Here is a 23,607-nt window from a genome sequence, read left to right on the forward strand (position 1 = left end):
ATTACAGACCCTTAGTTGAGAAGAAAGTAAGGGAAGTTTAGAGCATCCCATTCTTTATGCCTTCATTTAGGCAAATGTAGTTCTTAAAGTAGCCACTGTTATTAGGTCAGTAACTTATACTGCTCTGAGGAATGTGTATGTCTACAGTGTGATTTAGACTAGCAGCAGCTTCTTGAAGACTTGATATTAAAAGGTTTGTTACTTGAAAGTGTGCTATCACTTGCTAAGCAGTGGAACTCTGCAACCCAGGGCCTTGAAGTGGTTTGCAGTTTCATTGCATGTAGTTAAGAGCTGTGCAGTTTGCTCCCTTGCTTGTTTATTGCTGGGTAGCACTGTGGAAGAGTGAAGGTCAGTTGTTTGTGAAGAAATGGTTCCTACTGCTGATGGTGGCTAAATAACCATAGATTTTTACAGGAATCTGATAATACAAATAAGGAGTTGGGATTGGCAGTGAGAGAATAGGTGAACTTGAAGGAAGCAGAAAGTGGAACTAGTTTTGCTATTAAAGGCAGCCACGTGGTTATGGGTCATTTGTCAGAGATGTTCAATAGTGCAGGCAAAGAGAAAAGGTGGATGGAGAAAGTAATATGGAGCTGTAAGACTGAGATAGACCTTTTGATGAGATGGTAGACAGGATGAAAAAGGGGAAGAGTAACAACACTCTGCTCTATAGCTAGAGGAAGGGTATGGTAGGGATGGGAATAAGATTTCTGAGAACAGAGTGGAAAAATAGTCTGGGCTTAGGTTCCACTTAACATACCTGGTATTGTAATAAATTAAGAGAGGTTTAAATGCACCATTGCTTCTCCAACTGGTCTGGAAGGCTCTATGTACTAAGTGGAGCTCGAATTCAGGATTTTGAGGAAGGTTTTTTCCCATTCCATATTTTCTGAGCTTTCCACAATACTTCTCTTGCTATATTGAAAAGGAACTGATATAATCCCTCTAGTCTTTATTTGTTAGATGTTTGAGAATGCTAAATGCATGGAAAATTGGGTGCTTAATGGGAAACTAGTAAGTTTTCCAAACTATTTTGAGAACTTGGAGTACGGATGAATTTGCCTTTAATTTTTTTTCCCAGTAGTTTTTAGTTATTAGTTCTTACGTAATTCTGTCTCTTCTCTTTTTTATTTTTCCTCAAACAGGATGATACCCCTTTCATCTCAGACACTGATGATGAATCTTCATCATGGCCAAACACAAGAATATGTGATCAAACCTAAATATTATCCAGTAAAAAAAGTTATCTCAGGAGAACAGTCCACTGAGGGCTCATTACCTCTGAGACTGGGACAGGATCAACTTGCATCACCTTTTCAATGTGAGTACAACTGCAAAAAGCATGCTATCTTCTTCCTCTCACCCCATAACATAAGCCTTCCCCTCACCCTCCCCCTTTTTTTTTAAGGATCTCAAAAGTTTTTTGTTCACCTGAATTGCAGTGACACTTCAAGACAGAAAAAGGTTAAAATAAACATAATTTAATTCTTAGATTCATAAATGTGCCAACATTTTGCATCCTGTTGACAGACAAAACAGATTTCCTAGATGAAGAAAAAAAATTGACCCAGAGTCACCCCTGTAATTGAACAGTACCATTTCTAGATGATAGCTTTTCCTTCAGATACAGGATGCTTTGTGAACACTTGCTAAAGTGGGTGTAACTGTGAGAGTGACTAGCATAACATGACAGTTCCCTTTACTCTGGTATGATGGATACCCTTGCTGGAGTCCAGGATTTTGGTCTCATTGGTGACTGGTTTTCTCTATATTTAATTTATTATGTGTTTACGAACTTCTGCCCAGTATGGAGACTGTGTGAGTTTTTACTTCATGTTTGTAAAAAAGGACTGAGTAGGTGCCCAGTTTGTGGCCTTGGCTCATGCCCTATTGTGTGGGGAGCTTGAGGACAAGTTTGACTGGAAAGGTGAAGAGCTTGATGAATTATGGGCTAGGTATTACAAAGTGTGTGCTGGCTTAATCTGGAGAAAAGATCCTGCAGTTAAATAATGGATTGAGTAACGTGAAGACGTAGGGTATTTGCGGTCTCCTGACAGATTTCCTCTGCTGTAACACAGAGAAATGAGTTCTGCTGAGGATTTAGGGAAGAGCCTTTCCTTCTGAAGCTGTAAGCATCAGTGTTTCTGCATTTCTGCCTTGCACTTCTTTATGATCTGTGCATTTATACTTAAATGCAACCCCCTGCTTCCTTTTCCTCAAGTGCAAGTTCATGGTTAATTAGAATCTTGGCCCTAATGGGAAGAACAGTGGGCAGCAGAGCTCTTTCAGTTAACATTTTCAGAGAGAAGTCTACTGCTTGTGAAGCACTACATCCCTTTTTTAGGAGCTTCAAAAACATATTTAACCACATTGTCAACATTAATCGGTAGTCTCTTTTGCAATAAGATGCCATTGCTTTTCTTCCAGTCAGCTGTAATTTTCCCTCCAAATAAGACAGTAGCCACTAGGATTGGATTGTGTGTCTCTTTCTGACTCTTGCTGCCAAATGAGTATACAAATTTCAGGTTGTATAGATCTCCCACTTTATGGAATGGTCTTTGCTCATGGGATTCTGGCCAAAAAAATCTTCTCTTTTGCCTCTTTTTCTCAGGCAATTTAAGTCAGTCTGCCTTAGATACTCTTAGTGTTGCTTGCAAATACAAAGCTGCCGCTAAATGAATGCATTAAGTCTTTTTTTCTTCTGTCACAGCATAACAAGATAACTGTGTGCATCTCTAAGACAAAAGAGCCAGTGCTTCTAGCTCTTTCTAGTTTATTGGAACTCTTCTGTTAATTACACTACTGTGAGAGATAACACTTGGAGAAAGAAAGCCAGGAACTGAAGAGTATTTGTTTCCAAATTCTAAGAATCCCCTATATTGGTGCAGTAGTAAAACATTTTTCCTTTATTGAAAAGCCTAGGATTCCTAAAACATCCACAGGACAGGTAGTTAGAACAGTTTTTGTGACCTGATAAGATCACCTGTGACATAAGTATTGCCTCAGGAGTAAACTGCAGGACTGTGTCTTCAGGCTATTTGTATGGTGTTGAGATTTCTGATACTGGGCTTTTGAGCAGCCTGAAAAAAGTCACTTTACTTATTTTACCTCCAGTCCTACATTTCTGGGGTAGGAGTCAGCAATTGCAACTTCTGAAGAAGGGCTTTGGATATCTGCAGTGTGAGCAGTGTGTTACTAGAGTTTAGGATTGTATATCCCTGGTCTAAACAGGACACCTAGAACACGGTCAGCTAAATCTAGAGTAACTTCTGGTGTCTAGAAGTGCTGGAATGCGCTGCAGGGATACAAGACTACTCATTTCCATAAAAAAAACTTGAGTGTTAAGCTTCAACTGTCAGTATTTTAATGTGGGGAATGTTTGAATTGCTGTAGCTACAATTAATATTGATTTTTCTGGACTTGTATGGATTACTTCAGTCTTATGATGTGAAATGGATAGACTTGAAACTGGAACAAGTGTCAGTCCTGTGATACCTTTAGAAACAGGTCTGTCTTAGCAGAGGCAAACAAGATGTGATCTAACAGTGCTTTGGGGAGAAAACCAACCCCGAGCTGGTTCTTCTGAGCATCTTTTAATTCATAGACACTCATATTTGAATGTCTCATTAAAGTGTAGCCAGATCAACTTTTGTAGATACTAGGGAAAAAATGTTAAAGATTAGTCACATTAACCAGTTTTAATTGAAAGTGTTTAAAGTTTCCAGGAGGATTCTTTATTCTGGTGTATTTATGAGCAGTTTAATTTCTCTGGTAGCTTTAAGACTACTATACCGCGTATTCTAATTAAAGACAGCAAAATAATCTATTCTTTTTTGCCTTTTAAACTGAACTTTACTGTTATCTACCCCATATATCCCATTAACAGAGCTTGAAAATTCAGTAGACCTTTCGGGCTACAATAGTAACATTTAAAGCCATCCGGGAATGTGAAATGCAGTTACCTGTCAGTAGCTATTTCTACTGTCAAGCAGTTTGATCTTTTGTGCTGTGGGTATAAGCCTTCTCCTAAGACTAGCAAGTGTAATCAGTCAGAAAACCTGCATAAAAATTTAAAGTTCTTCAGTGCTCATTTTGTAATTCTCATTCACTGAGCCCCTACCATGGGAGGCTGTTAAGCAGTGATATTTTTTTTTTAAGTCTTGTTTTTTTTAAAACCAAACCCAGCACCCACCCTGGAAATAATGGTACAGATTTTGAATTAAACTTTTTTAAAGTTCACTGACTCATTCAAATTTTCAGAATGGTCACAATTTTCCTCTGTAATTAATTCTGCCTCCTTATGCATACTAAACTGTAATACAGTTTGTCCATATGTTGCCTCTTTCAAAGGGCTCATACCACATACAGTACAGAAAGAGAAAAATCAAGACCTGTAAATATGGCATAATGGTGTAATTTTAAAGTGCTTGAGAGCTGAAATCCTGTTCTGTTTCTATGCTTCTAAATGATCTCTTGTTAAAGTCACTAGATTGTAAAGCATTCACCTAGTTCTATTCAATCAGTATAGTATATTTAAGGTATCAATCTTCAGATATCTTTGTGCAGAATTAGTTAATACTTAAAGATAAGGCTTTGGGAATTCAGACCCTTGCCAAGGACATGAAAATAGCTTATGTTGGATAGGCTGACAGCTGTAGAGTGTGTATAAATATGATATAGCACCAGTAGGAAGTTTGAATATATAGTGATGAGAATAAGGTTGCAATGGAATTGATATGATTAGCAAAGAATAACTGAACTTGAACAAATGGATGAGACCAGCCAAATAGTCTGTCTTATGGGATCACCATGAGAAATTGTCAGAGGATGCATTTATTTCTTAAAAGTACCTATTAGCACACTTGGCCTATAATCTGCTTGAATATTTGAAACATCGGGATTAGAAGCCCTCTAAAGGTCTAGCAGTAGCAATGGCATCAGCATAAAAATTTCAACTGTGAGATTCTATTTGCAACCTAGTCGTCTACAAAACAGTAGCAGGATAAGGGCAGTGTTAAATGGTAATCACTAATCAGCATGAGCTGAGCAGGGATCCTCTAAGTCCTCAGATCTCCTGACTTTATAAATGTAATGCGGAAGAAAATTGGTTAATTCTATGTTGTTGCTACTGGTCTGAAATGTATAAGTATACATTAATCAGCAAATTCTGAATTGACCATGCACTTTCTGGAATTGCTTTCAACACAGTTACTGAGAGAATTGCTTATTACAACAGTGAGAGGCAAGGAAGTTCTCAGTGTCACTCTATCCACTGCTGGTGTTGAATGATTCTTCAGAAAATGCATTTAAATATACACCTAATTTTTCAGCTGGAGACAGTTGAGGGCTAGTTTTTAATGGCAGTATGCATTTTTCCCATTGAGCTGGAAAAAGTGGGATTTCTGCTTCTGAAAATGGTTGTCTGGTGGTGTTGTAGTTCGTGTAGCACACGTGTCACTGCACTACAGTTCCCCAAGTGTACAGTGATGATGCCACCACTTCACTGTCCTAGAGGCATGTTGTGAAATTATATTAATTAGTGACTGGGGGGACCAGAAGTTGCACTAAAAGCAAAAGGAAAACAGCAGTCTCTCTAGAGTACCTTACCCAGAACTGCAGCAGTGTTGTGTGAAGTTAATAATGCACGTGTTCGTATAACAAAATCATCACAAGGATAAATATATGTTTAAGAAGGAAAATGATCCTAATATCTTTATTCAAGAAGATATGAGATGTATGTGAATTTTGCAGTTCAAATTGCGTGTTAATTTTATACGATTTTATTTAGGTAGATGGGTTTTCTTGGTCTTCAAAATTCTTTACAAAATGCATTAAGGAACCTTACCTTCTATTTTAGGTAGAAAATAAAAACATGTCTTGAATTTAAGTAGTACAAGTTACATAATAGTGAATACAGACATGCAGCACCCTACTGTGGCTTATTTGTCTGTCTTGTGGCTTGAAGTTGGACAAATATGCAAGTAGAGGTATTAGACTTTTAGAATCCCCTCATGATCCTGTGGGCAGCACTTAAATCCTTGTATGAAGATGAATCTGAAAGAGTCATATGGAAGCTGTGTTAACTGTTCTACCTGTTGATACATGATATTGTCTCATATTTTACAACATAATTTTATGTATGTTTATATACATGAAAAAAGATTTGATGTGGAAGAAAATTTCCAAGCACTTAGAGTTCTGATGTGTGAAATACTCTTACAATTTAGATGTAACAATAGCTTTCCTATTCTTGGAAGCATAATACACTGGTAACTCAGGGAAGCGCTTTTTAAATCTCGTACATAATTTACATGTGCTGGTTTCGCTGATGACCTCATAGATTGATTTAAGCAAAAACAGGTCTCACTTTGAAATTCTAATTTAAACTGGTTTTGTGAAATTGCACCATCCTGAATTCACTGCATGACACTTACATCATAATAATAGTATTTCCCCATCAATAAGTATGGGTAGACAGCTGTAAAATACACGAATGTTTTACATTGTAAAAAAAAATGGTACAGAGATATGTGTTCTATGTAAATGCATCTGTATGATTTGACATTCTACCACAGTTCAGCATCTATTGACTTCAGGGGAAAAGCTGCCTCAGATCTCCAGTGAGTTGGATAGTCTTTCCACCCTTTTTGGTATATTTTTGTGAAGCCACTCTGCATAAACTGCAAAATAATTCTCACGCTTGTCTTAACTAGAGCATTTCATTGTGTTCCTTGTAACTTTTGCCTGCATACATATGGATATTAAACACTAGTAACTTCTCTAAATAGATTTTTAAAATTATTATTATTTTTAAAATTTGGAGGTAGGGGAGGGATGTTGAGGCTGTACTCTGATTAAAGAAGGCCAACAGAATGAGTGGGGTAAAAGGGGAATGAACAGTTAAGACTGACAAGCAAGCAGGAAAGTACATAATCAATACAAAGAGGGAATGGTGTAAGGGTATAAATGTCAAGGATTTGTTTGGCTTTGTTTGCTCAAGTGCAAAACAGTTGTGTGTGTATTTTCAAAGCTTTTGCTGCCCTTCAAGAGGTGAGGGGGATTTTTCAGGCACATTCTGAAATGTTTAAGAAGAAATGTTGTGGTCAGCATCAAGGTCAAACAGGGTGGCTTTTTTGATTACAAAACTCAAACAATTTTAGTAAAGCATCCTTTTCCTCTCCCTCATTTAAGAGCATTATCCATATTGCTATTGAAAACATGACAGTTCATAACAGCCATTTAAAGTTTGCACTTGTTTCCAGTGAGACTTGGAACAAGAGACTGAATTCCAAATATAAAGTGACTTAACTAGATTCACATGCAGTTAACTCTATCAAATCAAGCAGCACATTTACTTTGATTGTTCTTTAAAAAGTAGTGACAAATTCTGAAAAAAAAGACCCAAAACCTAAACAAATGAACATAGTTTATTTAGCAATTATAAAAGACTATGGAATTCTTTGAAATCCTTGGAGGCAGAACAACTCTTTATAAGTACAAAGTGGTTTTGTCAATATGCTATAGCTGCAGATATTTTAACATTACCCTTTCTAATCTGGCTTTCTGATTCTGTGTCCATAAAGGGCTCACAGCCGAGGAAGCCAGTAAATCAGCACTCCCAAAAAAGTACTGCATTTTTGTCTTTGGACTCTGGAAACATTTTATGGCCCTGAGCTCACCAATAATTGGAAGTCTGCATGACCATGACAAGTACCTAAAAATGAACAATCATCTCTCTGCTTTAAAATATGGAGGCCAAGACTGATAAAACAGAAAGGTGGGGAAAAAAGTTGGAAAAAACAAATTGGTGATCTGACAAAGTGAATTAAAATCAGTTCAAAACGTGTTATTGCTAGGGAAAAACGCAAACAGAAAAATGCATCTCAACTGCTGTGATGAAAGAGAATTGGCACCAAAACCAGGAATTTCTCAAGAAGAAACAGAGAAGAGGCCTTCCAGAAAATTCTGTGGGGGAAAATCTCTATGACGTGTTTGAAAAACAGTAATTTGCCTGACTACAGAGACTGATTGAACTCACACAATTAAACAGGCTAACTCCAGAGTTGCTGTAATACAAGTCTTGGATACCAAGAATTAATTCTGACTGTTGCAAGTGGCTAAGTCTGGTTTTACTCAGAGGAGATGTGAAAATGCTCTTCTCTGATGTCAGTGCCATGGCCCATACCAGAAGGAATGAATACGTGTTGACAAAAACAGTACTGCAAGAAGGTTCTTTCATACCCTGTGAAATGGAGATTTCAGAATCAGTGACATCCTTATTTCTGTCATCATTTTTTCCCCCTTCAGAAAACTAAAGGAAAAAAAATCTTGGCTTTGTGCAGTGCTAAGAGAGAAGATTTATAATGGTGATTCAGCATGTGGGGAGGGCTATCTTCATTTATAACTTAATTCCATGACGTTCTGTCTTTTGTCATTGTTTATACTTTGTTGACTTCCTTAGTGCTTTTCAGTTGCTTCCTTTCAGGAATTGGAATGTTAAGTGGATATGTTTAGTAAGCTAATATTAATTTAACTTTTATTCTCTGTTCTTCTTGGAAGTGGTAAATGCTTTGAGTGTTGCACCTCAGACTTGGTTTCTCATTTAAGGGAGTTATCGTATGCTGGGAGGGGGAGGGGTTGTCTATCTCAAGAATTTATTTTCTAAAGAAGTGACATTCTTCCAATGCAAGATGTGTTACACTATCATAGGGTAGGGTAAAGTCTGTTCTCTTAACCATGAAAGGAGTCTGGGTAACCTTAGGCAAAATGCATAATTTGAGATTACTGAGATGAGGTAGGAATGAGTCAAATTTGCAGTGCATAAATGTCTAATTCAGATCTTCTTGAAGTCCTGTGGATGAAGTGGACAGTAGCAATTTGTAGTGGTTTTGCTTGGGCCAGGTTTTTTTTTTGGGGGGGGGGGAGATGGGGGGTGGGCACAGTGGTGGCTTCTTTAAACAAAGATCTGCCAGAAGCTTCTCCTGGAGCTGACAGGACTAATGCCACTCAGTTCTAAGATGGACCCTGCAGTTGACCCAGGCCTGGCCAATTAGTGACTGAGGTAATGCCTCTGTGAATAACATATTGGAGAAGGGGAAGAAGTTGCTGCACAGTTTCTAAACGGCAGCAGTAACAGGGAGTGAGAATGTGAAAACATCTCTGCAGACACAAAGGTCAGTGGAGAAGGAGGGGAGGAGGGTGCTTAGTCCCTGAAAGAAAGACTTCCCTGTGACCTGTGGTGAGGACCATGGTGAGGCAGCTGTGCCCCTGCAGTCCAGGGAGGCCCCAGGGGAGCAGAGATCCACTTGCAGCCCGCAGAGGACCCCACGCTGGAGTGGGTGGATGCCTGAAGGAGGCTGTGACTCTGTGGGAAGCTCACTCTGGAGCAAGTTCCTGGCAGGACCTGGGAGCCTGGGGGGAGATAGGAGCACACGCCAGAGCAGGTTTGCTGTCAGGACTTGTGATCCTGTGAGGGACTCAGGCTGGAGTAGTCAGTACCTGAAGGACTGTTCTCCTGGTGGATGACCCACGTTGGGGCAAGGTGTGAGGAGCTACTCCCGTGGGAGGCCCCATGCCGCAGCAGTTTGTGAGGAACTGTAGCCCCTGGGAAGGACCCACACTGGAGAAGTTCTTGAGGGACTATCTCCCGTGGGGAGAGATCCCACAGTGTAGCAATGGAAAGTGTGAGGAGACCTCCCCCTGAGAAGAAGCAGCTGCAGTCCATCTGTAATGAACTGACCGCAAACCCCATCCCCCGTGCCACTGAGGGGGAAGGAAGGAGAGTCCTGGAGGAGGGAGGGATGGAAAAAGGTGTTTTAAGATTCAGTTTTATTTTTCATCTACCTGTTCTTATAGTTTATTAATAAATCAAACCTTTTTCTGCCCAAGTTGAGTCTGTTTTGCCGATGATGCTAATTGCTGAGCAACCTTCCTGTCCTTATCTGAATACATAAGCAGCTTGTTATATTTCTCTGTCCAGTTTAGGAGGGGGAGTGATATTATGACTTGGTGGGCACCTGGCACCCAGCCAAAGCTAAACCTCCACAGAGTGGTATTTATCTGGTAATACTAAAATATCAGTGTGTGTTCATCTGTGCCCACCTGAATTCCTGTATGCCTGTAAGTTTGTGTGTTAAGATGCTAACTTCACTATCTGAGTATGCAATCCCTGCAGTAGTACCTGCAGTAGCCTCCGTCGGTGGAAGATTCTTTGTGTTGGTCTGTGAAGTCATTGCTGCTTCATTACAGCTGAGATGAGAACTGTGTAGAATTCTGTAACAGATGTAAAAACCGTTGTCTCTGTCTAAAGGTAACTTTTTGGTGTTTGTTCCCTTATCCCCTGTGAAAGTGAAAGCCTTTTAGGTCCAGATACACTTTAGATACCTAAGAATCCAGATAACTTCAGTGTGAGTTAAAGTCTTGTGGACCTGGGTTCTGTACTGGGCTGCTTACAGCTGGAGTTGTCTCCAGCCCCGAACCTGAAGCACAATGTGAACTTTCAAGTATGAGACTCTTGAAGAACTTGGAGTTCTGTTTCAGGAGAAGTGCTTCTCTCTGAAGACTTCAGGCCTTCTAGGTGCTAATATTTTGCTTAATTCTTCAACAGACTTGAAGCTGAAGCACTCAACTGCCTGCATATCCTTAGAAGTGCAGTCAAGCTTTGTTAAACTCTCCTGCAAGATTAAGCTCCCTAAGAACTGTTACAGTGTGGTCATGGTGGGGTTTGGAACCCAGCTGTAGTGAAGAGTTACTCAGTTGCTCAAAGAAATGTGTCAGAGTCCTAAAAGGATTTTAACTAAGCAGTCTTACTTCCTCAGTGTTTCCTGTTTAATGGGTTGGGCACATTCCTGTTCAGTGTGCTGGTTATGCTGCTTGCTCCATGCAATTAACTTCACTCATTCCTTGTAAAAGAGACCTAGGACTGATTAGTTGTATAACTTGAGGCTAAAAATTTAAGCTTTTTATCACTGTAACCATTTGTGGATCAGTTACATGTAATACCTTTAAAACAAACAAAAAGCAGATTAAAAAATTATCCCCCAATAAATTTAATTGAGTAGAACTATTTAATTGAGAGACTATTCCATCAGGCATCTCAAACCACATTGCAGTCTCTGTTTATGTCAGTACCCTTTTTTGGATCATCCTAAATTTTGTAAAGGGAAATGATAGTTGTATTTCTCATTGCCAACTATTGATTAGAGTTTTTAAAATTGCTTTAAACAAGGAAAATGGCAGTAGTTCAAGACAGGATGTTCATTTCCTGAGGACTGCATATAGAGAATCTTTGTAGTGGTGAAAAAGACAAGAAAGACAAAAAGTGATTCATAAAACCTGCTGACAGAGATTCTAGACTTCAAATCCATGTGATTTGTATGTTATGCACTTGCACAGGACAAAAATGATTGTAATTACTGTGAGTTCCTCTGACTTGCTCTGAAAGAACTGTGTCAGTAAGAGGATTTACCGGCAGAGAGTGCTTTGCTGTTAAGTAAATACAATTCTGAATGTCTTTCAAAACCATGTCAGCACTTGTGCCCACATGTGCCCCTTTAAATACTTTTTGACAGCCATCCATATAAAAGATAAAAGCAACAAGCCTGTGTTGTAGGCAGCAGAAAGTTTGTCAGAATCTGCCAAAAGTAATAAAGAGAACCTACTTGAATGGAGCAAGTTTTGCTGTATTAAATTACTTAAGTATTCTCTTTACCTTCATCTTTACCTTAAGAGAACCAAAGAGTGATTTACTTGACTCTCCTAGAATAGATAAAAAATTTTACTGTATTTTAGGGGTTTTCTTGGTGGGCAACGATGATGGAGAAAAGAGCAGAAGTCCCTCTTCTCTCTGCTATGATAGGGAGCAAGGAAGAGATTGTATCCCTGTAAAAATCTGTAAGGGAAAAGCTTTTCCAAATACCTTCTTTTCTTTGTAAGCATCAAGTCTTCTGGACAATTTCTTTGTCTGTCAAGGGTGCTGGAGAAGCAAGCAGGACTTAAAAAGAGGGTAAAGAAACAAGAGTGCAATATAAGCAGGAAGCCTGAGAGCTCATTTCTGACTGAAAGGACAAGATTGTGCTACGAGCATCTAAAGATAAGAGGAAGAAATGATGTGAAAATGTATTGACATGGCTAATCAACAATATATATATATACGGAGAATTGTGGATAATAGCAATGGTGACAATAATGAAAATAAAATTAAGCTGTGGAGATCACTGTTCAGTTACTGTCATAATAGGTAGCTGGATAGTGTTTTGCTCTTTGAAGCCCTGTTGATTTGCATAAAGGCAATAAAACTACTTGAAAAGTGTCAAAATATCAAAGTTTGAGCTGTATTAACTGATGAAGTACCTCAGAGATCATATAAATGCAATAAAAATAAGCAGTAAGAGAAATACAATATAGAAAGTAATGCTGGAATTAATTACACGTCACTGTATGCCTGTATCTGTCTAGACATGGTAAATAAAGTACAGCTTGACATATTGTCATCTCGTTCAAGATGTTTGACTGGAGGAGTATGCACACGTACACCTCACCTCATGCTATGCCTTGCCTTTTTGAATCCATATAGTTTTCAGACTTGTTTGTGCTTGTGACTGAGTAAGGCTCGTTCTGCCTGGCTATCAAATGGGTGTGGTTTGAATGCAGGTTTTACTCCATGCTCAGAGCAAAGTAAGGACTGCATTCACTCCTGCTGTGAGGTCAAGTAAAGAAAGTTCACATTTGCTTCACTAGGATGACACCTTTATCTACAGATGAGAAACAGATTTGGGAGATCTGCCCTTTTGCCCTAGCCTACAAACTGGTTCTGAGTATCGAGTAGCAATAGTGCATTATTAAGGGAGAAAAATAAGTTATACCAAGAGAAGCGTTTTATGTAAGCTGTATTAAGTAATTCTGCTGCTCTCCCTAACACTGACCAGACCTCAGATGCAGTATTGTCTAGTTTCAGACTGCGTATTTTAAGAAAGATGAGGACCAAGCAAGTGCTATCAAAAGCAAAACAAGAATGGAGATCTGCAAAATATGCCCTGCTAGACTGAAAAAAATGTAGATGCTTTTGCTCTGGAGAAAATAAAACAGAAGGAGTGTGGTGGTTTAACCCTGGCTATGTGCCAGGTGCCCACCAAGTCCTTCTATTACTTTCACTCCTCAACTGGACAGAGGAGAGAGAAATATTACAATAGGTTCATAAGTCAAGATGAGGATAGGGAGATCACTCAGCAATTACTGTCATGGACACAACAGACTGAACTTGGGGAAAAAGGGTTTGATTTATTAACAGTCAATCAAAAGAGAATAGGGAAATGCAAAATAAAAAAATGAATCTTAAAACTTATCTCCCCACCTCTCCCTTCTTCCTGAGTTTTTACCTTGTTTCCCCACAGTGGCACAAGGGAATGAGTGTTACAGTCAGTTTATTAGAGATGGACTTTGTCACTGCTTCCTCTGAAGGGAAAGGTCCTCACACTTCCCACTGCTACAGTGTGAGAGCCTTCCCAGAGGAGATAGTCCTCCATCAGCGTCTCCAACATGAGTCTTTCCCATGGGCTACAGTTCTTCACAAACTGCTCCAAAGTGGGTCCTTCCTGTGGGGTTCAGCTCTTCACAAGCTGCCCCAATGTTGATCTCATCCATGGGGAAAACAGTTCTTTATGAACAGAATTCTTCAGCATGGATTCCCCATGAGATTGCAAGTCCTGACAGCAAACCTAGGCCAGCGTGGGCTCCTCTCTCGACAGGTTTCCAAGTTCTACCAGAAACTTGCACCACTCTGCACTTCTCTTGAGGTCACAGCCTCCCTCAGGCATCTGTCCGCTCAAGTGTGGGGTCCTACATGGCCTGTGGGTGGATCTTTGCTCCACCGTGGGCCTTCATGGTCTTCATCACAGGTCGCAGAGGAATCTCTCTTCTAGTGCCTGGGCACCTCCTCCCCCTCCTTCTCCAGTGACCTTGGTGTCTGCCAAGGTGTTGTTCTCACATTCTTACTCCCTTCTGCTGCTGCTGTTTAGCAACAGCAGCAACTCTTCTCCAGTATGTTATTCGCAGAGGTGCTCTTTGGCTTGGCCTTGTTCAGCAGTGGGTCCATCTTAGAGCTGACTGGCACTGGCCCTGTCAGATACAGGGAAAGCTTCTAGCAGCTCTTTGTTTAAAGAAGCCACCCCTGTAGCCCCCTGCTACCAAAACCTGGCTATACAAACTAACTGCAGGGAGATTCATGGTAGCAGTCTTCAAGAATGTTAGAACTGGACCGGAGCATTTTCCTTATGAGGAAAGGCTGGGGGAACTCGGGCTGTTTAGTCTAGAGAAGAGGAGACTGAGGGGGAATCTTATTAATACTTACAAATATCTAAATGGTGGATGTCAGGAGGTTGGGACATCCCTTTTTTTTATTGTATCTAGCAACAGGACAAGGGGTAATGGGATGAAGCTGGAACACAAAAAGCTTCATTTAAACATAAGAAAAAACTATTTCACTGTGAGGGTGAGGGAGCCCTGGCACAGGCTGCCCGGAGGGGTTGTGGAGCCTCCTTCCTTGGAGGTCTTCAAACCACATTCCTATGTGACCTGATCTAGGTGGACCTGCTTCTGCAGGGGGGGTTGGACTAGATGTTCTCTAAAGGTCCCTTCCAACCCCTACCATTCTGTGATTCTATGAAATTGACCCATGGAGGAACAATGTTATGTCAGAGTTTTCTGTAGACAAGACAAGGCAATAATACACTTGAACTGCAACAGGGGAAATGTGGGTAAGGTGTTAGGAAAACTTTATAATATCAGAAGTTGAAGCACTTCAATTTGTTCTTTAGGGAGGCTATGAAATCTACATAATGGGAGAGATTTAAGAATACGCTGTAAAAACGTTTTGTATAATGCTGCCATTTCATCCGATATTGGGAAAAAAAATAGGGGGAAGATTCAGTGCTCTTTCAGAATTGCTTTTGGTTCTTTTTATGCCTGGCACGGACTGTGTTCCTCTCAACATGTAATTTGACGTGTAGGGAAGATCTGACTCTGATCTGTATGTGAATGTAGCATGTCTTTATCTCTCTCCTTCTTTAATCTTTTTCCTTTTTTTCTTTTTTTTTTTTTTTTCTTTTAGTATACTTAAGACATATGATAACCAAGTTTTGATTTGTTCTTGTCTTTGGGACCTAGGTTTTGGCTGTTTTGTTTGTTTTAAATTGATGACTAAATGGTCAGATGAGATGACTGGACTTCCTCGTATATTGTCAAAAGTGTAAAAAGGTCATTTGAAAGTAGTTCTAAAAGCTTAGCTATTGTACTTACATAGTTGTTTTTTATACAATGTCAGCTTTCCTTCTGGCTGAACAAGCGTATCTAATAGTAAGGACTAAACCAGGTGGACTAGTGAAATAACTGGGAGGCACCTGTTTTAGGAAATAAGTCACTTCCTTCTGCTTTTTTTTTTTTTTTTTGGTCAACACTTAATTAAGCAAAGAGGGAGTTGGTCATCTGGGAATTTAAAACGTGGAATCTGTTTGCTCTTTAAAAAATTATCAGCTTTGATTTGAGAAGATAATTTTTCATTCCAAAGTTCTCCTCATGCATCATGATTACCATTTGAAAACATGGCATTGCATAAGGTAATCTATTGTCTTTGGGAAGAAAATGTAATTTTAAGACAGAATCTTCAGGTTTGATGAGATTCTATGTAAATATACGTAGGAAAACATACTGGATTCAGTGCAGAAGTTGGGTGTCATGAAAACTGTAGTGTATCTCATTCTTGGAGGTGCAAATAGTAAGCCTACAGATGGCTTAATTTTGTTTCCTCAGGAGGTTTACCTCAGGATATTTGTCGTAAGTGAAGATACTAAACCTCACAAACCCCTCTAAAAGTAGAGTCAGACGTTTGTGCAAGTATTATGGGAGAGGTATGTGGAAGCTCTGCCAGCCGAGTCCACAGTATAAGCCACCGCTTATGGTTTTTACTGTGAATCCCTTTGATTCACAGTGAAGTGCAAAGATGTCATGTAGAAAATAACATAATATTTTTTTCAACACATTAAAATATTTTCTTCTCTTTGCCTCACTTGACCTATGAGACAGTACAGTGTAGTCATCTTTTTAACTGCATACCAGTTCTGCTTTTACTAGAGTTGCTTAGCCCATTGTCTTCCTGCAAAACAGGGATACACCACAAATTTTCAGAGATCCACTACAGCTATTGAATACTGCCTAGTTAAATCTTTGCAGAATGCTGGAGCTGTGAGGTCAGCCATAAAACCCAGTTAAAAAAACTGTTTATAAAAGTTCCTCTAGAAAGGATAAAACTTCAGAACATTACAGACAAAGGAGAGATCCTTCCCCTTACACAACTTTGCCTAGACATTTCTATGGGAGCTATTGTGAGCACCTGGAACTAAACCTTGCCACATGCCTAGTCTTAACTCCTTCACCTCTTCTGCAAATGCAGGGAAAAAAAAAAGAAGAAAGCCGTCAGTTTGCAATAATTGACAGTGGGAGTAGAGGGTATTCTATGAGGAAACTGTTTTGCTTATATTTTCCATTTCTCCTGCAGTTGTTGCTAAATCATAAATTTATCACACCAAGAGCTTGCTGTTTTCATAATAGTAGATCATGGTGACTTATGGAGAGGAAAGGAAAATTACATACATGCGGTGCCAATTTTCAACAAAAATCTCATCACTTTACTCAGACATCTTTCTATTTTGAACTTGGCTAAAGAGAGTTTCATGGATTTTGGGAATTCGGTTCTTCCAATGATCTCCTTTGACAAATATATCCAAGAGTTCTTAGGCGTAAGTAATCTTGGACTATGAGGCAGGATGATGGGGCAGTTGGCTGACCGTTCTCATTGTGAATTTGCTGCCTTGCTCAGGGATGAAAGTTGAGCTAGTATTGGTAATCCCAGTTGCCCTATCTTTTTTAAAACAACAGTCTGATTTTGTCTCTAGTTCTGCATTTCTTTCAGTAGCTTTGCTATTTTTTTGGTGTTTGTATCTTCTGCTTTTGTTGTCTTTCCTTAGACTCATTTATTTATCTGGTCTCACATTTGTGTTTCTTCTATCTGGTGTTGTACTTAAGAGCAAAGTGAGGTGTTTCATTTCCACATGTTTAAAATTGGTTTTGAAGAGTTTATGATACATTTCTGTCCATATATATATTAAAAAAAATATTCCAGATATGTTGCAGTGCTTGTAGCACCATCATTTTTTTTCCCAGAAATAATTTGAAATAATCTAAGTTGCAGATTTTGTCATGTCTATGTCACAGTGGCATCATCAGCAAAGCTTCTGGAGTTTAAAGAGGAAAATAATCTGTATGCTACTTTAAAAATGCACTGTCTTGATTTAGTGGGAACTATCCCAAACCCAAAGAGGTCAAGGCCATAGCAGTAATCAACTTTTTCTAACATGAAATGTGGTTTTGAACATTAATATTGCCAAATTAGCTAAGAGATATTGAAGGATATAGTTTCCATTTTGGATTAAATCATCCTTTCTTTGGAGAAGAGGAAAAAAACCCCAAACAAACAAAAAACTACAGAAGAGAAGGGGAGACGATTCAAGAAAGTCCAAGAGTCTAACCTTGCAGAGTTTCTGCCAAAAGCTTCCTTTCAGCACAAGAGTTTATGGTCTGTTTTCAATTTAAATCTGCATGTATTTTGCTCACTATTAAAGTCCCTAAACCTTGGGATGAGTGAAGATACTACTGTCTACCTTAGGCAGGCTAACAGAGAAGAATTAAGATGTCTCTGCTTTGAATCACCCCCTCATACACTAGTCAGTTTTCAGCTCATAGGCCATCATCCTTCCTAAAAGTCTCCAGAAGAACTGAGGAAATTAAAACCTGTGGCCAGCTAGACAAGGAGAAGAAAATAATGGTTTCATTATCATTTTCATAAATCTGAGAAAGATGAAAAAAAAAATCTTCTGATGTGAAAAGAATATGAAGTTTTCTTATTTCTGTCTCTGCAATTTGTAAAATAGGAATATCTGTGAGAATTGATTTTTTTTTTTAATAGCAAAAACATTGCTGAATAATTATTTGGAAGTTTGTAGGGGCTGAGGCTTACATAATGTTTATTTTTCAGACTTCTTACTTCCCTGAGAAGATCCATTTATATATCCTTTCATGAACACTGTTTACTTCTGTAGATACTGGCCTGTGTTTTTGAAGTTACTGTTCAACCACTGTTTGTCTGCTTCCAAACTTACTTCACCCCAAAAGGGATGAAAGGCAAATTTACAATTTCCATTCAGCCTTATAATGAGATATGTCTTCTAAAAAATCTGAACTATATATTAAAATTATTCTTTTAAAATTTTTTGTTACAAACATTGTGCCCAAGTTTTGCGACAGCTTAGCACTTAGTACAGAATACTAGGAAGGAGAATTAAGTCATGGTTTAGTTCCATCTAGACTGGCAAAGCCAAATTTATTTTTTTGTTTAGCTAAGCTGGAAAACTTCTGTGAGTCCCCCAATACTGCTTTTTACAGTGTAGGCAGGACTGACTTTTGTGACTCAGTTAACCATGTTTTTTTAATTAAATCACATCCTCAAGGAAAAATGTTAGTAAAACTTATAAAATGTATTGGGCTTTCCTAGGAAAAGATATATATATATATATATATAGAAAGAGAAAGAGCGAGATATAAAATTATACAAATAAAATACAAAGATGGCAGTATTGCTTGTGGAACTGCTTAACAAAAGGAAAGTTCTAGCCTCAGCAGTTCACAAACCACTTATGTCTGTTCATTGGGAAAGGTGTATTAATAACTTTCATAAGAAATACTTGGCATCCAAGAATCCAGTGTGTCTTCTGAATTGACTAAAATCACTATACTAGCCTTCAATTGAAATATTTTGTTCCTGTGTCTGTCTGAGCTGTGCATTTTTCTAACGATTGTTTAGGGAGAATAAGGTGGAAGCATCTGTACTACAGCTGCTGTTCAAATAGAGTAATGCCTTTACTGTAGACAAAACAGTTGGCACAATTGTTTTAACTTATTTGTTTATGAAGAGCCAAAATAAGAAGGCTTTATATTCTTTTGAAGTGGGAAGATTTTCTTCATTTTCTTGAGATTTTGAAAAAAATGTTTGTCCAGAGGGTATTTCATAAACTAGGTTAGACAAGTATCCAGCAACCTTTTTGTTTCTATGATGTGAGGAAGAAGGAGGATCTTTTTCTGTGCATCAGTTCTTTGGATGGGTAGCTTTGATATGGAAGTATTTATTAGCAGTTTCCACAAAGGTGCTATGATACATTTACAAGAACTCACTCAACTTATTAGTGTGCAGAAGACAAACAATTTTCTTTTTAAATAGCTGCAAATGGAATCTGTCCTTTTCCCCTAATTTTCCTAATGAGTAGTTTTAATCTCTTTTTTGTCTTTGGCTATTAGTTGTGGAATCAAGTACATCTGCTTTTAAATAAAATTCTGTAACAAGTCTTCTACTTAGCTGAATTTCAAATTGGTGTTTGCTCAGTCTTCATTAAGTTTTTTAAATGACTGTTAGGACATATATTAAAAGAAAAAAAAAAGAATCTAGCTATTTTTTGTCTTTGAGCTCAAAACCTGTATTTTCAAGCATAAATATTTACTCACTCTTTTCTCTGAGCTATTTATTAGTTAAAGGCTGACAGTAAAGCTCAGTCTATCATATGTAAATCCTTGTGGAAAAATAGTGCCAAAAAACTGTGAAAAAACGGGTCCAGGCAGCTGCGTCACAAGGTTTGACCACTTCAGGCTGGGGTGCCAGGAGATTTGAGACAGATGTTTTCAGACATGCTGCATGCCTAAAACATTTCCAGGGGTCGAGCTACAAATAGTGACTTAATAAGTGCAGAAACAGGAAAAGTATGCAGGAGGACGCAAGAGTTTATTCACCCCTAGGTGCACAGCCAGCCTCTTTACATTACATCTGCCTGTCAGAGTTGGCTATTTAAGCTGTCATGCCCTTGGTATTGCTCTTTGTCTGCCTGTGAATAAAGTGCAGCATTGTGATTACTAATCCCACTCCAGTGACTTGACTTTAAATGTGGTTTTGGAGCAGATCCCGGAGTTCTGTTTGCTAAGCTTCCTACTCCTGTTTCAGAGACACCACTGGAGATCTATGAGAGAGCACTGCAGACTGCCCTCCTCCTGTAGACCTGTCGCCTTTTTCTCCCCCCCTGCCTTTTTTTTTCCCAAAACTTTTTGAAGGAAATCAATGGATACTAAAGTGATCTGTTTATTTTTCTTTTTTTCTTTGCCTCCGCTGTCAGTGGGAAATCACACTGGTCGCATCAAGGTAGTCTTTACACCCAGCATCTGTAAAGTGACTTGTACCAAAGGCAACTGTCAGAACAACTGTGAGAAGGGAAATACCACCACTCTCATTAGTGAAAATGGCCATGCTGCTGACACTCTGACAGCCACTAACTTCCGAGTAGGTAAGTACTCTGAAACTGTATTTGTCCTTAGCTGTCCTCTCTTGACTAACAGAGGGAGGAGATGTTTTGTTATTAATACCAGTTGTACATCTGTTACTCTTCGGAGAGCTGTGCTAAGTCAGAACCATTGTACGTTAGACAAGCTTTCTGGTATCTTTCAGAAATGTTCCCAAAAGTTCCTTTTGTGTCCTAGAAAAAGAGACTCATATTTTTCACTTGAGTTTTCAGCTGCAGGGCAACAGTATATTAAGCTGAAGCCTTTGAGAAAATTCATTCCTCAGAGTTTGTGTCGGCAAATAGGGAAAATGTCAAATTCCACAAAAAGTTCTGCTTCCTTTTTTGCTTGTTGAATAGGTATCAAATGCACATAAAATCTAGCTAACACAGTGAATCTGTCTTGAAAAAATTAGTTCCTTAAAAACTTAATCCTTTTAAAAAATATATTATCTTAAAACTTTTTCTTACTACTGATAGTAAATCAAATTTCATTTTTCCCACTTTTAGAAATAGAAATAATGTTAAGTCCAATTGAAGTTATTGAAGCCAGTCATTTCTCTGGCAATATGTATTCTTTCTGCTTGTTCAAGAAGAGTATAAGCATATGCCAGTCTGAACCCTACAACTGCTTGACTGTGTTGAAACAAATATTGAAAGCTACCTAAGAGAATGATTAGCATATTTTAACTGTACGCTATAGGATGTTGATAGGAATTTTTGTGCAAATGTTACTCTGTAAGCTAAGAGAAATACAGATATATGGATACATACTTGTTTCACAGTATAATATCCTTAACTGCTCTTCAAAAGTATTTTGTTGTTATCATGAAAATATCATATCCTTTTCTAAAAAGACTTTTAAAACTAATTATTTTGCCAATTTGAACTCAAAGAACGCCAGACATGAACATTGTAATTTTAGTCTCCGTCTAGTATAAACACAATGTCAGACAGTGCTGTGGCTGGCCAATACTGCCCTTTTTGAAGTGCAGTGTATTTCAGACTCTGAGAGGGGGAAAAAGCAATTCTGAATTATTCTCCTTTTCATCTGGACAGACAATACAGAAAGCAGTTCCCTCTCTTAATGCTCCTACTAGACGATCAGACTGTGGCTGAAAGCTCTTGAAATTAATAACACATTCCTTCATAATATGCATGTTTGTAAAAATACGAATGTTTTAGACTGATGATAATAAAACTAGTGTTTTAAAAGAGCTGTACGGTACAGTTTGGGTTTGTTTATGTTGTTTTGAGGCATTAAAAAAGAAAAGGATTTTGTGAAGGAATGGTAAATCAAATACTTTCAACTTGTGTTTACTGTCAATACAGATTTTTGCCAATGTTTGGGCAAGAAGCATAGCTAAGTAAGTTTTTTGATTTAATTTTCTGACTGCTGTGAAATGATTAGGATTCTTCTCCCTCCCCTTCCATTTGACCTAATTTTTAATTGAAATTATAAAATACTCAAAACAGGCAGTCATGTAATTTGTCTGCTACATAAATGTGTGCTGTAACATGACCTTCTCTGAAATACTTGAGAACTTGAAGAGTGGAAATCGACCTGTGAAGACGTGTTACACACCTTCCTTCCTGGCCTCAGGCCATTTACTGTGTACAATAGGCTGCTAGACATATTCATCAAAAGCAACTCATAATAGTATTTGATGGAAAGATAGGGAAGCATTATGTTTAAAAAAGTGTAAAAACAAGTCACTACATGTGCATACGGATTTTTAACCTGCCTCTAGCCATGTCTCTTTCCTATTACCTTTAAAAGACCAAAAGCATTCACCACGTCTCCAAGTATCATAATTTTTACAGATGAGGGGTAAGAAAGAGGGTTAAACTGTGACTTGAAGGCTCTACAGTTAAAAATGCTGAGTGAACTTAACTGCTTAAAAGCCAGAGAGTAGAGACCCTACACCTGTAGATTGAGTTCTTTTGCTGATTGCAGATTGTTGGAGCTTTTAAATCAGGGTTTAAAAGACATACTGCTGAAATGGTTCTTATATGGGTCCTGTAACTTGAGCCTCTCATTAGCTTAGGCTTGACCTGATAGAGATATCTCCTGATACACAAAGCAGAAGTAATTTGGATCTTCAGAGATCCTTTATTTTTGTTTGATTTTTAACATCTGTTTTACGTTTTGCATGTAAGTCCCTGTTTTAAACTTGTATACTTACTATTTATCCAAAATGCTTGGAAATTCTTACTCTGATCATTAGACAATGAAACACAGCACTCTATCAGAAAAGACACACTTCAAGGAGGGAACAGCACCTTTTCAGTATGTTTTTTTAAAAGTATTTGCTCTTTCTAAAGCCAGAAAAGGTAACTTCACAGGCCATATTTGGAAGACTTAACTCCTGTTACTAATAAAAGATACTTACTCTGAGTAGGGAACTGCTATAGGTTGTTAGATCTATCTTTTTGTAGCAGAAGCAGCATTCTAGTCCACAAGACTGAATTCAGACTCTTTGATGACAGATTGCAGTTAGCTATCACTTTGCTTTCTTCTTAGTAATCCAGTCTTTCTAATAATGACTCAGAGTAAAATTTTGTGTGTAGATTTTAAACTATATGCTGAACTTCATAAGCAATTCTTTTTTTTCGGAGAGAATAAGTTCCAGTGCCTCTCCTAAAGCTACTCAAGTTTTTCCATGAGTTACTTCAGATTCTTAACATTTGCTGAGTTTGTCATTTCAGATGAAACTTGGTACCAGTGAGTCCAGTCAAGGAACAAATCCTGTTTCCTGAAAATGTTATTAGATATGGATAAACTATTAAAAATACACAAGAAACAGATTGGGGAAAGTGTAGCTTTTCAGGTAGCTAAGATTTTTGGCTGATCAATGAAGAGCTCTAGCATTTCAATTGAAGGTGACGAAAGCTTGGTATTTAAAAGGAAGGATCTCCTTGATTGCCAGTCTACTTCAGTGAGACTTTGGGTTTTTTTGCAGTTTCATTTTGTGAATGGGATATGTTGTACAGTTAAGCTAACCAATATCCAATATTTCATTAGCTTGGAGAATGAGAGCATTTCATCTGATATATTCTGCTGAATAAATGATCCTCATTATTCTACTGGATTGATGCATGTGCAGTTTGTATGGTGTTTCGGTTTTGATATATCTACAGAGGCTTGTAAAACATCGTCAATATATGTAGATAGGAAAGG

The 23,607-nt window shown here is 38.3% G+C and overlaps 1 protein-coding gene across 7 annotated transcripts in view; it reads left to right on the top strand.

Moving 5' to 3' along the window:
* Positions 1-1,300: 1,300 nt before the first annotated feature.
* The window catches only part of LTBP1 (latent transforming growth factor beta binding protein 1), a 151,206-nt gene continuing 128,899 nt past the window's right edge, over positions 1,301-23,607 (top strand). For 5 of the 7 annotated variants that reach the window (XM_061991172.1, XM_061991174.1, XM_061991173.1 and 2 more), the window contains exon 1: positions 20,057-20,432. In XM_061991172.1, the coding sequence (XP_061847156.1) occupies positions 20,210-20,432 (223 nt within the window). In that variant the 5' untranslated portion in view covers positions 20,057-20,209. Of the gene's footprint in view, positions 1,322-20,056; positions 20,433-23,607 lie in introns of those variants that run through there. The other 2 variants (XM_061991178.1, XM_061991179.1) reach the window with 1 other exon arrangement.

The sequence above is a fragment of the Colius striatus genome, chromosome 2, assembly GCF_028858725.1.
Source record: "Colius striatus isolate bColStr4 chromosome 2, bColStr4.1.hap1, whole genome shotgun sequence".
NCBI lineage: Eukaryota > Metazoa > Chordata > Aves > Coliiformes > Coliidae > Colius > Colius striatus.